The sequence below is a fragment of the Pleuronectes platessa genome, chromosome 9, assembly GCF_947347685.1.
Source record: "Pleuronectes platessa chromosome 9, fPlePla1.1, whole genome shotgun sequence".
Taxonomy (NCBI): domain Eukaryota; kingdom Metazoa; phylum Chordata; class Actinopteri; order Pleuronectiformes; family Pleuronectidae; genus Pleuronectes; species Pleuronectes platessa.
The window spans coordinates 2458435-2474612 of NC_070634.1; the positions used below are offsets into that span (position 1 = coordinate 2458435).

At 41.7% G+C, this 16178-nt stretch overlaps 1 protein-coding gene across 1 annotated transcript; it reads right to left on the bottom strand.

Annotated features, from left to right (window-relative positions):
- Positions 1-939: 939 nt before the first annotated feature.
- Positions 940-8487, bottom strand: dohh (deoxyhypusine hydroxylase/monooxygenase). The gene is made up of 6 exons (XM_053429952.1): positions 8339-8487; positions 7770-7879; positions 6542-6709; positions 5566-5642; positions 3393-3648; positions 940-2285 (listed from the first exon to the last, which is right to left on the bottom strand). Exons 2-6 carry the CDS (start codon positions 7873-7875, stop codon positions 1975-1977), a joined length of 918 nt encoding a protein of 305 aa, XP_053285927.1. The 5' UTR covers positions 7876-7879; positions 8339-8487; the 3' UTR covers positions 940-1974.
- Positions 8488-16178: the final 7691 nt, after the last annotated feature.

Below are 16178 nucleotides of genomic sequence, written 5' to 3' on the forward strand. Positions count from 1 at the left end.
TGTATAAAAATATTTTTAATGATTAAGGAGCTTGTTTCATAAAAAGAAACACTTATAATATATCATATCAGAGCAAAAATTGTGTCAACACTAATTTAACATGATTTTAATTAAACATCAAAAATTATAATTATAATAAAATCATGCAAGTTTCATAGTTTTAGAGTATTTTAAATCCTAATGTTAATATTTCCTGTGGCCCAACCATAATATGTCAACAACCTCTTAAAATGTCTGTGCGTTTTAGCACAGCATGGCTAGGCAACCTCTGTCAATAGAATTAGAAGAATTGAAAGCATAGCCAATAACGGTTGCAGAACAAAATTAGGCAATTTGGTCTGACATAAAAAACAGAGGCCGAAGGAATCCAAAGTCAAAATCAAATTAACATTTAATCTGAATAAAATGTTTATAAACAGCCTATCAATTGTTTGTTTGTTTTAAAGCTGTAATTGATTGATTAAATGTATTTGAGAGCTAATATAACTACAAGTTAAAAATTTTGTTACAGCGTCACATATGGGTCACCTCTGTCAGATAATATTTCAGTAAATTGTTTGTGGAATTGTTGGTCATATGTGAAAATGTAATCTGTAAAAGATTTTGATAGCCGTTAAATGTAAGGGTAAAATTCTATTATACAGGCCTATAAAAGCACGTATATAAATGTTTATAATATTAATATATATACATATTGATAATTGCCTTGAGGGCTCCGTCAGCCTCGGTGATAATTTGTTTTTGTTTTAAAGGTCTAGCATAATGTGAGTGAAAATTACTCTGTTTTCATTGTCTGATGGTTTTGAGACAAATAAGTGATGCCACTTACAAGTTTACTGGCAAATATAACCTTTCTGTAGCACAGTGAGTGTGTGGTGTGCGGGTGCATGTGGCACAGTGGACCAAACCACTCTGAGGCAAATGAGATGGGGCTCAATCTTTCAAAAATAAAAAATGCTTTATGTTGCATCTTTAATGGGTATAATGATTTCATGGCATATTATTACACTATGTCAAATAACATTATCTTTGTCAACACTAATTTATTCCCATGATGGGCTGATGGGGGGTGGCGGGACCCTCTCTCTGCCCGATTATATATGCCCCTGTTTAGGTCACTCTCAAAGTATACGTACATAAATATCAACTGTGGCCTGAATGAATGTTTATCTTCAGGTTAAAAAAAGGTCACAGAATAATTTGAATTTGCATACAATTCACACCTGACTGTTAATTATAAGAAATACAAATTAATTTGACAACCTGTGTTCCACAGTAGTCTCGTGACATTGCAGCCAGAGGAGCATTAGAGATGACAACCTCTGCAGAAGAATACAGTTGAGAATGGACTCTTCCTACGATGGTGGCTGTGTACTTTCCCACATCCAGAGAAGCAGATTAGTCTTTGGCTTGTCTTCATAAGTTACAGCAGAATGAACTGACATCAGGGCTGACCATACAATGGTGCAACCTAGAACCATACAAACATACAACTCCGAAATAGATAAAAAAGCACATCAGTTGAAGTTGTCACATCAGTCTTTTAAGCCTTCAAACTTCTGCGGTTATGTAGCTTCTACAAAACTGTAAATGATAGTCGAAAAGAAGCATATTGTGTGGGGGCAAACAATACAAAACACTTCTCGATGAGTTGCGAAATAAACTTGAAATTGTTACACACCAACAGTCCATAGATGATGTGCTTTACTGTTGGCCATTATCTTTGTAATGACTCAGCTCCAACTTGTCTGTGTCTTGAATAACACCATCGCCACATACAAGAGCTCACTAATCGTATTTGATTAATCTCTTGAACTTTCATTTTATGTGCAGAGTATATTTCACGCTGTAAAGTCTCATCTCACAGAATCCAAGAGGTTTACAGATGCAGCCCTTAATCCAGGTCTCTCTGTTAAATATACAGAATGGATTAGGGTGAAAGCCCCTTCAGTTATGACACTGACCTTTAACCATTTATCCCTGTAACCTCACCAGTTCATCTGCATACTGGAACTGGTCACTGTTCTCGTACTCCAGCATATCAAGCGCAACCTCACAACTCTCCTTGACAACACGCTCACTGTCTCTGCGATAGCGCTGCAGTACAGCCAGACAGTCCTCTTTGCCGATGGAGCCAAGGGCCTCTGCCGCCTCGTGCCGGACCATGGGGTTCTCACCGGCAGACTCCAGGGCTGCACTCAGCGCCGGAACCGATGCCGGGTGCTGCATCTGACCCAGGACGTAACCAATCTCATGACGGAACAGAGCACTTGAGCACTGCAGGCCTGAAGACAAAGATGTCACAAGTTAACCTTTATGCATTGGATATAAGTCAAACACAGGTTTAATCATTACAAAGCTCTTTCTCTGAGATGCTGAGAGAGGAGGGGGCACCTATGACAGGTAGGGTTCCCTATGCATCATCATTGCAGTGGACTCAAAGTTCCGCTGCCTGGAAAGTTTTCAGAATACATGCAGGTCAGTTTTGTACTGTATGTAAATTAATTACAAGGTTACTTCTAAGAAATATGAGCATCAGCTCATTTAATGATACAAACTATGATAAGACTCCGGGGGGGAGGGGAACTGCATACAAGCAGTTAGAAGTCTTCAGTCTGTAAATATATGCTCTTTGTTTGCCTGAACCAGACTCGAGTTCTTCATGCAATATTATTGTCATGCACTCTCATGTCATGTCACAAATCATGAATTCATCATGGCCCTGTGGTCACTCCGTAACACATCAGAGCCTAAAAACTAATCACAGACTGACCCATACTGTGGTTTTGGAGTGCATCTAGAAATAAAAGGATTTTAAAGAACTCTTTCAGCCATCTTCAGAATTTTATTTGTAGAATTTTTTATTAGCATATAAGTGGTGGAAAAACGATATCACAAACTGTGATGGTGAGACCATTTCTAAATAAATGCAAACCTAGCCTACTGCTATCATATGTCCATCAATTTAGATCAAAACCCAATTGTGTGTTCTACTTCTTACTGAGCTGTGAACGTCATTAAAAACTAAATGAATCATGTAAAACTTATGCATGTTTATGAAGCAAAATGTATTTATTTTACATGGACATGCTGTGATTTGCTTCTTATGACCATTTACTCTTTACATTTTTGATGTTCTACTATTTAAAAAAAAAAATTGTGCAACACACATGATCCAGGAGTTGTGTGAGACAACAAAAACCTCTATATATTGTTTAAACCATAAGTTGTAATGTCCAGCTTTTTCCCCCATTATGCATTGAATCTGTTTCACAGGTTGAAGACTGAAGTTTAAAATTGAACAATGAAAAGTTACAAAGGTCTAGTGTTACTGTTGTGTTGTTTTGAATCCATGCGGTGATACAACTGCAGTTTTAAGTATAGTATCCTACCGTCTCCAAGTGCCAGGACAGCCTCCTCATCGCCCAGGTTACGCAAGGCAAACATAGCGCGGTAGCGTTCAAAGAGTGGCAGACTCTCGTTCAGCAGGGCGGAGCGCAGCTCTGACACACTTTTGATCACTGATGGGGGCGCCGGGTCAACAGAGCAGTAGGGGTTCTCATCGGTACTTCCATCCTCCAACTGTTTCTCTCCTCTACTCTGCAGCCACTCCAGGCGACGAACAGCCAACTGACACGTCTCTGCAACCTGCAGGGAGGGAGGAAAAGAAAAGATTCAGAACAGGTATCATGCTGAATACGAGAGCCTTAGATACCAGCCCTTGGCAAGGGGACCATGACAAAGTCACAAAACAAGGAATAAAACAACTTTGTTTGAGTAGCCGTACGTATGATGATATGCTTTTGGCTATATGGTAGTATGATGCACTTAATATTGAAGTCATAACGGTTATTACATGGGAAAGCACAAACAGTGCATTTCCATTTGATGCAAATGATTTGACCTCCCTGAGTGCAGGATGAGTAATTGAAATAGGAAGAAAAATAACAGAAATTTAAATCTAAAAATATTCTTAGAAATATTTGGTAAATGAGAAGATCAACTGACACATGGACACTAGGGCTGAACGATTTGGGGAAATAATCTAATTGCGATTTTTTCCCAAAATATTGCGATTGAATATTTTTTTTTTTTTATTTTATCCTCTTTCCCCCCCCCCCCCAAAAAAACCGTAATGAAGGATTTAAATATGACCAACACAATATAAGTTACATTTACTGTACAATATTCTTTCCCACATTTTTATTTAACTTCTCATTACAGAAACAAGAACAACAAATCGGTGTGCATTTAAGTAATTTAATCAAAGTCATTGTAAGTATGAACACAAGCCATGTACTTTTTAAAACCTGTGTGCAAAATTTACCATCTTGAGAAAATTTTTTTTTTAATTATAGGTGTGTTACTGCTCCCAAGTCAGTAACATTGCCAGTGTTGGGAAGGATACTTTCAAAATGTATTCCGTTACAGAATATAGAATACATGCCTAAAATGTAATCTGTAACGTATTCCGTTACATTAACTAATCTGAGTAACATATTCTGAATTCTTGGATTACTTCCACATTGAATTGCATTTTATAAGTGTAGGAATGCGGAGTTGTTATAGTCAGTGGATCAGCAGCAGTTTAAGCTCTGTGTCCGCGGATGCGGCGGGCCAGCTGGATGCGCTGGAAGGGCAGCTTGCGGATCAGCAGCTCCGTAGATTCCAGTTCATGTCCTGGTGGACGTGCAGCGGTATGGAGGCGCCGGGCCTCAGCAGGAAAACCCCCATGCTGAACACCTCCGTCTCGCAGATGTACATGTAGGTGACCAGGGGGCTCTGGAGCCGCGCCGCCCCGGAGCACGGCTTGCTTTTCCGGGGAGCGATTTTCAGGTCCGCCGCCCGCACCGTGGCCACCGGCGAGATGAGCTCGCTCTGTGTGTCCGACACGTCGGCCGAAGACTTTGGGACCCTGTAGGTGATGCAGGCTTGCTTCGCTATCTTCTGGATCAGAGGAGTTTTCTGGTCCCACGGCATTCTTGCTGCGGGTGAGGAGAACATCCCAGAGCCCTACTCTCTTTCGCACGTTTTAATCGCGCACGTTGCGATTAGAAAACCGCGTTTTATCATATCGCGATTTTATAGCAAATGCAATTAATCGTTCAGCCCTAATGGACACATGATGAAAACTGGGAACATGTATTTTGAATTAATGGTGCCTGTAACGTGCATATTGGTTGATCTTTGTGTGATATACACTTAAAATGACTTCACCAAAATTAACAACCCAGATTATAGTCACACATACATGGATGCGGGTGAATATCGCAGGTCATAGTTCACCAAAGTTGAAATACACACAAAGCTACGCTGGGGAGTTGTTTTGTGACAGGATACAAATGTTTGGGAAACACCCTGCTTTAAGTTTGATATTAACCTTTGAGGCAAATAATCTGCATCTATGAATTTGTGAAATCAAGTTACTTGATCTACTCAGCCATGCAAGTGTTTATCAAAGGGACATTTTTCCATTGCCTGTCCTGCATCTGTCTCAAATGTTTCAATTATAAAATAGACTGATGTCACTGCCTTGGAATTTACTGGCGAGTGTTATGTTCTTACCTCAATGACAGGGTCTTGACTGTACTCTTTTAGTAGGTCCAGAACCACTGGATCACCAATTGCTCCCAGAGCCTCTCCTACACACACAGATGGACAGAGGGACAGACACAGAACTTCTGCTTCAAGTTTCCATGTAGATTGTGTGTATTATTTGTCAGCGCACTACTAAAGATGCACACCATGTATTTTTTGCATAATAGTATTAAGTCCCAGTTCAGTTCATCCATAGATCTGGCAGCACACACCATTCTCCTGTACATGATTATGTTAAAACTGAACTGTCTTTGTTTACTTTGTAGGAAGTGAAAACATTAGATTTCCATACAATCAGACAAACTAGAGACCAACCAGTGATGAGTACAGACACACACACAAAACCAGTGAACATGTTGATTTGCTGAACCAGGCGTACTAAGTAGGACTTACAAAAGTATTATATGAGCAATCAGTAGTGTTTCCATTATTACACCACTACTCACTAATCATTACTACTGCTCATTACATGAGTGCCCTGTAGTGAGTTATGACTGTTTGTAATTAGATTGGTGTACACTTATACACAGACAAATTAATGGATATATATGCAATTGGTGCAATATGTGCATGCAGCATGAATAAATATTTGCATATATACATTTAAGACACAAACGACTTCCCAAAGCATACGTGTGAATTATTTTAGTAATCAATCAATTATTGATATAAAAAATAACTTTGCCGCATCAAATACCAATTGTGTCAATCAATTAAATTATATTTGTAAAGCCCATATTCACAAATCAGAGTTTGTCTCACAAGGTGGGACATCCTCTGTCATTAACTATCAGCAAGAGACAGAAAAAACACCCCCAAAAAAACTATCAACAGTGGAAAAAACATAGAAACTTCAGAGAGAGCCACATGTGAGGGCCAGACAGTGGTTACCTTTAAGAACATGAACATTCTAGTTGGTTAATAAAGAATGTGTGGTAGTTACCTGCTTCATGTCGAACCATCGGCTCCTGCTGTGTATCTTTGAGAACAGCGGTCAAAGCAGGTATGGCCTGTCTGTCCTGCATTTGTCCCAGGCAGTAGGCCAACTCATGCTTCAGCAGGGCAGACTCATCAGAGAAGGCCTTACTGATCCAGTTTATAGCTTCAGTACCTGAAATCCAGAATATGGATAGAATCAGTTCAAAATTCAAATGAAATAAAACCATAGAGACTAGGGCTGCACGATATATCGAAAAAGTATTGCCTGTATATAAGAGGAGAGCGTGGCCTAGGGGATAGAGCGGGTGTTCTGCAACAAGAAGGTTGCTGGTTCGAATCCCACTCTTTCCCATCTGCATGCCTAAGTGTCTTTGGCAAGATACTGAACCCCTAAAATGGCTCCTCAGAAATGTTGAGTCTACTAAAAATGTAAGTCGCTTTGGACAAAAGCGTCAGCTAAATGACATGTAATGTATATATGTATCGCAAAAGAGGGCTAAAACTGCGATAGTTGGGGTTCCTCTTCAGAGCACTGGCTGTCTCTGAGGTTTCTAAGTTTTTTTCCCTGTTAATAGGTTGCTTTTTTTGTAGTTTTTCCTTACGTTCGTTGAGGTTAATAACAGAAGATGGCACACCTTGGTATGCTCTATGAGACAAATTTAGAAAGGGCCCAATATATGATTGAATATATCCCGGCAGATGGACAATAACAAAAAGCTGGCGTGAGCTGTGAACAGCAGAAACTCCCCTCCTTATAAGGTATCTGTTATTATGTTGTCTGTTGTCATTCATGCACACCATGACTGAGGTATTCACTATTTTTCTTTCCTTTTTATATACAGTCTATGGTCCCAGTGCTTAAACTGAAATGTCTCAACCTGAAAACCTGGAAAAGTATAGAGGAATTTATAAAAATGTACCACTAGTATATGCATGGGATAGATTTTTTATATTAAAATCATGATGACGTGTTTTCCAGTATTACTCAAAAACATGCAAATTCCTTCACTAGGTACCACAGGCCTCTGATAGATTCAATGTCAGGTTTTTAGAATAGATTAATGTAAATATAACAGCTCTCAGCAAACTGGCTAATCTTAGATCTAATGATCACTTTGCCATCACTGAGCACTGACTGGGTAAATTGGTTATTTGGCTTGATGAGGAATCTTATGGTCCTTTATTTCATCTCTAATTTGCTCTAAAGGATTTGTAGATGTGTGGACATTTACCTCCCAGGTTCCTCAGGGTGAATAAGGCTCTGAACCGCCGGGTCAGGTCCTGTTTTGGGTTCACCAGAACCTGTCCCACTGCTTCCACTTTCTCCTCACTGGCCATACTTCTACACAGGAAGACACACAGCAGCCAGAAGTGGACTGATGACATGTACACAAACATACATCTCTGGGTATGTAGACACGTTCCACCCAAGCACACTACACAACCTCATACTGACGTGACAGCAAGAAGCACTTTGTTTCACATTTCAACAATGGCACTTTGTAATGGACTTAGTTTTGAGGATTTAGAGACGATCATATTGATAAATTCTACTACCAGTCTAGTTTACATTATTTAACTGTCTGACAGTGAGTATTTAACTTCTGGCTTGCGCTTCAAGGGAGTCAATGGCTGGTGGTGTGAATGGACGCTGCTCTGGTCACATAACGCAGCGACCAGCCTCGTATGACGGGACCAGCTGTGGTTACAAAACGCTGAGCCGGCTGAAGCTAACTGTTAGCTTCCTCAGTTACACCTCCGCCAGGTAAACTTCGGGTAAACATGCCTCTCAATGACTCACCTACACAAGGTGATTCCCAAACACCAGCAGGGTTGACGGAGCAGAAGTGTTCAAATCTTCAGAGACAACACACACAGCTCTGGATACTGACAAGTATTGATGCTGCTGCACGCGCCTCCGAACGGCTACTTCCGCCTCTTCTTCTTCTCCTCCTCCGAGGCTTCACGGCAGCTGGCATCCAAAGCGTTGCATTACTGCCCCCTTCCGTTTTCACGCCCCTTCTCCCCCTTCTCACTTTAGGAAACGTCATCACAGTTCAGGTTAGAAGAATGACATTTAGGGTATTTTTACTGCTGTCAAATGTCAAAAGGTTCATATTTGACCATAACACTATGTAAGGGTTAACTGGCAAATTGTGGAACTAAGGACTTATAAAGGATTATTTTGCACAAAACGAACATCATTCATGGCATCATTATTATTTCAAATGTAAATCAAATGTAGTCATACAAATACCTTTATGACTTAGAGTGAAAAAAAGTATTTACTGAAATAATGATTGGGAAAACTTCCTTCATCATTAGGTGTTTCCATCACCACAGCAACCACATGCTGAGATTTGAATTTGAGGGTGATTTTGATTGACAGTGACATTCCATCGATAACTCTATTGTGTATGTGACAACAGGAAAAATCTGATTGGACTTCTTCGACAGGAGACCTCTGATTGGCTGTTGTCTTTTTGACTTGGTGAGAAGATAGTAGTTTGTCCTGGAACCTCTCAACCTTTTCCCTTCACCGATTCTAATCACCCACTCCTCTCCTCCTTGCCCACGCCTCTCACTCCCAACCCTCCCCCACCCTTTTCCTCCTCTTCAGAACAAACCTCTCACCCCGTTCCCCCTTTGGACACATGTAAATACCATAACACGTTTAATGATGTCATTATTATACATATGGTAAATCTTGTAAATAAATATAACAAGTAAAGTAACATCTACCTGTGTTTGTCTTTCTAAACACAGATAGAGGATTAATGGCTGTGCTCAATTTACACAGTGTGGAGTTAAATACATCAGTGTGAATGGATAAGTGCGCTACTGTTCACAACAACACAGCAACAGAAGAGTTGGTTTTATTTATATATTAATTATGACAATAATACAATAATAATTAAAGTCGATAACCTTGTCATCAGTTAGTTTTCATATTTATTTTAACTGTTTGCTGATGATAAATGTAAAAATCACGACATTAGGCAATCATCTGTTTTGTAAACCTTGAAGATTTCACAGCATCTTTTGTGTAACAATATCAATTTTGAGTTGTCACTTGTTTACAAATGATACAAAGATTTGTTGGAACCATTTAGAAACAAATGGATAAGTGGAGCTACAGTAACAACGATGGAATGACCTGAGCTAATAGAATCAAACTGCTCATCTTTCCTATTGGACTTCAATCTGATGAACAACTGCAAACAGTTGCGTCAGGAGAGAAATCTGTGGTAGTGGCTTCAGGAAAATATGTGCAGCCATGGTTCCAGATCACTTCATGATCTGCTCCATCTTTTAACAGGTGAACTCAGAAATCAGCCAGAAAAGTTTTTCTTCATCCTGGTAGGAATGTTAAAAGCTCATGCATCTTTCAGAAAGTGGGCACAGAGTTTGAGTGCAGTTCCCAGTTTCAGACATTGTACAGCTGTGTTTCTCTCAGCAGGACTATCTGGTTAGGGAACTCCTTACCAAGTTTTCAAAGCTTGTGTCTAAATAATATATGGGATTAAATTGTAATAATATAAAATCTGCAAAAACGTGTTCTCTACATTTGCCAACACTAACATCCAACTCATACAAAAACATTAACAGAACAAAACACAGGGGGAAATGATGTCATACTACATGTTTTTTATTCCTAGGTTCCCCACAGTTCTGCTCCTCTAAACTTCTTTAAATGTATTATTTTGGATAATAAAAAGTTTCACTCCGCAGCTGGAACACATGAGGCCTTGGTATGAGTGAAGGCACGTTTTCCCATCATGCCTGTGGGGCAGTGTCACACAAATCTTATGCTTTAAAGACTTAAATGTGTGTTAATGTTATTTTTGATTTGACATTACACTTCTTTTCTTTATTCGTCTTGCTATTGTGGTGGTAGTTGCTGTAGGAAAGGGTGAACTTTAGCACCATTTGTGAAACCGTGTGTCCAGAAATACTAAAACTGAAGCCCATCAGTCCAACCAAATGAAGACTAATCTGTGGCTGGCAAGTGATTAGAACGCCAAATCTGCAATAACTGCTCATCAGAACCTTTTATCTTACAAGCTGGATAGAGAAATGGCAGTTTAAAATACATATAGACTTAAAGGGGTTATAATATCTACTACCAATTGAGTTTCTGACAGAGAATAGCAAGAACGGTTATCAGATGTTCTTGTATTCGTTTCTGCCTATTGTTCTATGTTTTACCTTGACAATAATAACTTTCCCATTTCTATATGAAACCAAGGGATCTAAGAACACGATATAAAGACAAGGTTTCTCCATCTTGCGACAGGAACAATGCTCATATTGTGTTGTTTACCCGTAGTTCAGTCTAAGATTGAGTTATTATCTATATGTCAAACTTTGCTATGACCCCTAATCTTTTTGCCTTTCAGAAATGTATTGGGTTGGGCAGGAGGGTTAGGGTGAGGGTTATCACCAGATGGTGCCCTCTGTTCCCAGGTCTGAAACAGGTTGTCTCGCTCTCCCCTCCTGCAAGCAGCTGCTTACATGGGTTCACTTTTCACTTCCTTGTATTTTGTTGTGATACATTGATAAAATGTTCACTTCCAAACACTTCCTACACTGCTGTCTCCACTGACATACACATTCCATGGGCTTTAGTTTTTTGGCCATTTCTAACAACATTGGTTTTTGGTGCATCTGAGTATGAATTGAGTGATTCATTTGTTCCTGATGCATGTGTGGCAGCGAGCTAATTCTGTTTGGGAGGTTGTGGTGAGCTAGGTGAGATCTTTTTTTTGTTCCAAAGAGAAGGTAGGCCTTAGTGTTTTCACCTCACGGACAGAGTTTGCGGTTTTCTCTTTTAGGCTTCAGTGATGTTGTCCCTTTTCGGTTTTCTTTTTTTTCTTTTCTTTTCTCTGACAGTGCATGGCAAAGTGGTCAGTGTCTAATGTCTTTTGACAGTTATTTTGGGAGCATGTCTACAGAGGCCCTTAAATGGTTGTTGTGCAATAGTAGGAGTAGAATTGACGTTGGCTAATTATTAATAATCATGAAATATGATTATTAAAATAACAATTATTTCTTAAAAATAATCAAAAATGATAAAGCTATTAATTAAGAAATGTAACACATTTAATTCGAAATGATACGGTTATCCATTAATAATAGTTAAAATAATTAATGAAAACAATAAAATTATCAATTAAGAATAATACAAATCTGTAATCATTGCTTATTGTCGCGGGGCACCACCCTGGTTACAGGGACCAACGATACAATCTATAAATATCAGTCTCATAATGATAAATGTCAAATCAATAATCTCAATATTTAATATTAATAATTATTTAATTAACAGTGAAGGCTACTAAGTTCGAGCACAGGCAATCATAATCCAGCTGCAATCACATACATATGCACAAATAATCACAGACTACAGATACTTTAATTACAAAAGCATTTATTAAAAAGGGGAAATAAAGTTAATGTTATTCAATGATTCATCATTTTAACAAGCTCCGATATTTCAAAGATAAACACAGCAGCAGCACTTATCACAATTCAGAAAATACATGTAAAACCGGCGGTCTACCTATGTATGTCTGTCTCGGTGTGTGGGTGTGTGTCTGTGTCAAAGTGTCTCTCTGTGTGTGTGTGTCTATGTGTATGCATGTGAAATAAAGTTAGTGTTATTTAATGATTCATCATTTTAACAAACTCCCATATTTCAAAGATAACAACAGCAGCCGCTTATCACAATTTAGAAAAACACATGTATTCATCTATGTGTATCTGTGTGTGTATCTGTCTGTGTCTATCAATGTGTGTCTGTGTGGGTGTGTCTGTGTGTGTGTGTGTGTGAGAGAGCGAGAGAGAGAGAGGTAAAGAAGGGGGGGCGTGGCGATGACGCAGTCACATGGTGACGTCACATCTAAGATGGCGGCCGATCATGATTCGTGGAATCAAGGCCTAAAAACTCTCAAAATGGCGGATTGACTACAAAACAAGATGGCGGAGCCGTTATGAATTTAGAGCCAGAATGGGAGGAGAGGGAGAGAGGAGGCGTGGCAATAATAGACTCAAAATGGTGGTTTAACTTGCGTTATTCAAAATGGAGTCTATGTTAATGACACCATGTGGCCGGAGCTCACACTGGTGGTCGTCACATGAATTACACAAAGGGATTTTCAGACAAAGAGAATTCTTTGTCTCTGCTTTGGCGTTCGGCCGCATGGCTTCCAGATGTGTCCAGCCTCTCTGAATATAGATTTAACTATGTTACATGAACTGTATTCTAAATACAGATCGGATGTGTGTATAGGTCGGTTTAGAAGGAGAGAGAGAGAGAGCATACATACAAGGAGAGAGCAAAGCTCTTAAAAGCACCGTCAGAGACAAGTTACATTTACTTTACCACTCAGCACCCAAGTGGCGTTGTGTGCTGAGGTTTGACCGGTAAAGTCTCTTTAAAGTTGTTCAAACGGTCACAATGAGCTGGAGACGCTGCTCACGGCGCTTAAAAACTGTGGCACAAGGCCGTAACCGGAAACCGGAAGTGGCGAATCGCCGCTAACACTAGAGACTCGGCGGTCTCATACAAAACAAATACATTCAAGTATTAAAACAATACGCTACGTATTAGATTAACATCTGCCCAGACAATAAAGCCTCTTACTGTACCACCCTCGCGGTGTGCGTGCGCGTCGGGCCAGTGAATCACGTGGTCTCTCAAGCGGTCTTCGGCCGCTGGACCGGACAAACAGCGGATTTGCTCGTGCTGCTTCGATGGGATGAGCGTCGTCCTTCTTCTTCAGGGATGTGGAGCTCGTGCTCCTCAGCGGAATGAATCTCGCGCTTCTGCAGGGGATGAACAGCGGTAACGCCGCTGTGGATTTGGAAAGAAAGTCTGTGATGCTCGACCGGCGAGCGAGTTCCTGTGCGCGGCCTCTTCAAGTTAAAATAACAAAAGTCCTTTTGAAAATAAAAACGTCGACTGAATAAAGAAATAAAAGAAATGAAAATAAAATAACTCTGGTTGATAAACTAAAGTTAAGGTTGCCCCCGTTAGCAACTGAATCAGCTGAGAGGCCCCGAAGGGGGCCTGGTGTTGTCTTCAGAGCAGGGTAAAAATGGCAGCGATTATTGGGGTCTCAGTGGTTTTGTTCTACCTGAGAGGTCCTCCTCCTTGAGGAGTTGGTCATAGGATGATGCTGGCTTTAAGCCAATTGAGTGTCAGAAATGGATCTGAGTGGGCGGGGCTTGGAACTGAGCGGGGGTTTCTGGGAAAACCCCAGGACATTTCTCCACCACCAGGGGGAGATTCTTGAGCCTGCAGGAGGATGTTTCCCGCCCAAAGTTTAACAACCCTTTGTTCCTCTTGGCTTCAGTGTCTGGGGGCCCCCCGCTGGGCTCTGGCCCAACAGTCCCCCTTTTGGTCTGGAGAGTGGGCTGTGACCCCGGTCTCCAGGGCAAACTATGGTCGAGAGTCCAGTGATAATCCATGAGAGGTAATCCTTGAGTGGAGTTGAAGCAGTGAAAGTTAGTTCATTATGAGGCAGAGAGGCATAAATGTCTTCGAGGCATGAGTCTAAACAGAGAGAGGTAATTGTCTGGGCAGACAGGCTAAATAACATATATTCTAAAACACGGCACACACTTTCAATTTCACATAATGCTTATCGGCAGTTAGTTAAAATACCAATGAATTTCGGTGAAGAGTGAAATGAAAGAAAAGTGGAAACACGAACAGAAGAAAATGTTTGAGTAGGTGCTGGTGTTTTGAGGTAAACATGTGTGTTATCCTGTCAAACCAAAACATTTAGAACGGCGAGTCACGTTCTGTTGTTCGCTAATCTGTGAATTTATGATAAATCCTATTTCTAGGTTTTCAGATCTACAGATATTGGAATTTCACTGCCAAGACTGAATTGCCAAGTGTACCCGTGAGGGCTGCACAACCGTAGTGGTAACGACTTCAAAATCCTCAACGAGGTCTAAGGAGGTTCACTACCTGAACTACGTTATACAAGTTACTGACAGAGGGTCTAAAGCATGCAGCTATTGATGGAGTGAGTGGTTTGAGCGTTTTTTTTTGTTTTAAAGTTGGGATTTCTTCCCCCCCTTTTCAGATGTGGAGGTGAGAGGGGGTTTCTGGCAGCGCCTTGGTCCTTCCCCGTCATTGAAGTCATCTTTGGGAGTGGAGAAGGAGGGCGTCTGCTCCTAGTTTCGCCAACGGGGTTCAGTGTCTGGTCTCTCAGTGGAGCCTGAAGGAACACGTGGCACAATGTCTCTCATTGCTTCATCCACACATCTCCGTATTTACTCCTCTGTCCCAGGATGCATCCCATGTGTTGGCTTTCGGTCACCACATCTATACTCCTGGTACTGATAGGGTTTCCGTCTGTTCCAGCCCCTACTCCTCTGTTGAGAGGGATTCAGGTGCTGAGGTCGAAACTGTTTGTGGGGCTGGTTGAAATCCTCACCCCCTTGGTTTTGTGGGGCGCCCTGTTGGAAGGGTCGCTGTTCCTGGTTCTCTTTGCTGGGGTTCATCTTGGCGTGGGGAAAGTTGTCATCTTCCAGCGCCGGGTCCACATTTAGTTGGATTTGAACTGCCAGAACCACGGTGTCGTCTTCGTTGAACCCTCGGTTGTCTGGGTCGAAGCGATAAATGTCTTTTTTTTTAAGGGGCTCTAGCTGCCGGGTGCAGATTTCCTCTCTTTGAGGGGGTGCTGAGTCATCAGGGTCTTCTGAATTGTGTGTGCCACAGTATTCATCTTTGTGGCCACCATCTCTTGCACCGGGAGTGGAGGACCATCCAGGACGCAACCGTGAGTCATGGTGCGCCCCTGCCTGAGTGGCAGACTGGGAACTCTCCTTCAGCCCTCCAGGACGGATTCCTTCCGTCGTTGTGGTGTGGATCAGCATGGCTCCGTGCAGGATGTGTTCCTTCTGGCTGGAGTGGATGCTGTGTGTCCGCTGGAAAGGCATTTGGAGTGCCTCATAGCGGTCCCAGGTCACTGCACGTCTAGGGGTTGAGTCCGGCCCCCCCTTTGGTGTTGAGGGGGTTGGAGCGGTCGACTGCTGGGTGTGTCTGGCTCTCCAGAGCAAAGCTTCCTCTGCAAGAGGGTTGCGTAGCTGTGCTCGCAGCTTTTCTCCCAGTGTCTCTGTTCCGCTGGCTTCACCGGGAATGACGTCAGCTCCTGGCCCTGTCATCAGGGATATCAGCTCGAGGGGGGGGCAGCTCTGTTTGACTGTGCCCCCCTTTCTGCTGACCTTTGACCTTCCGTGCAGAGCTTCGTGCTCCTGCTACGCCTGGTCCTGTTCTGTGCGGGTCTCGATGATATGCCGCAGGTGGGAGTTTTTCTCCTGCTCCGCTCGACATGCTGCTTGCATGGCCTGGAGCTCCTTCGCATGTTCTTGGGCCTGCAGCTCGGCTCTCTGCTGGTAGGGGAGTGTCAGTTGACCCAGAGCATGGGGTATTTTTGGATGCGGGCCAGTGGGGTTGATCAGGTGAATGGACAGTTCTTTAATCTTACGATCGCAGGTACTTAAATCATACTCACTCAACTCACTCACTTCATCACTAGAAAAATTGATCAGACTGGCGACTGTCTCTGACAGGTCGTCTGGTCTTGAGGGAGCCCTGCCCCAGTGTGGTCCATGCTACTCAT

Bases quoted from the DNA above. Each gene is read 5' to 3' on its own strand.
- dohh (XM_053429952.1), bottom strand. From the start codon at position 7,875: ATGGCCAGTGAGGAGAAAGTGGAAGCAGTGGGACAGGTTCTGGTGAAC. The intron at 6,710-7,769 runs GTAAATGTCCAC...TCTGGATTTCAG, and splicing joins CACCCTGAGGAACCTGGGAG to GTACTGAAGCTATAAACTGG. The intron at 3,649-5,565 runs GTAAGAACATAA...CCCTCCCTGCAG, and splicing joins GTCAAGACCCTGTCATTGAG to GTTGCAGAGACGTGTCAGTT.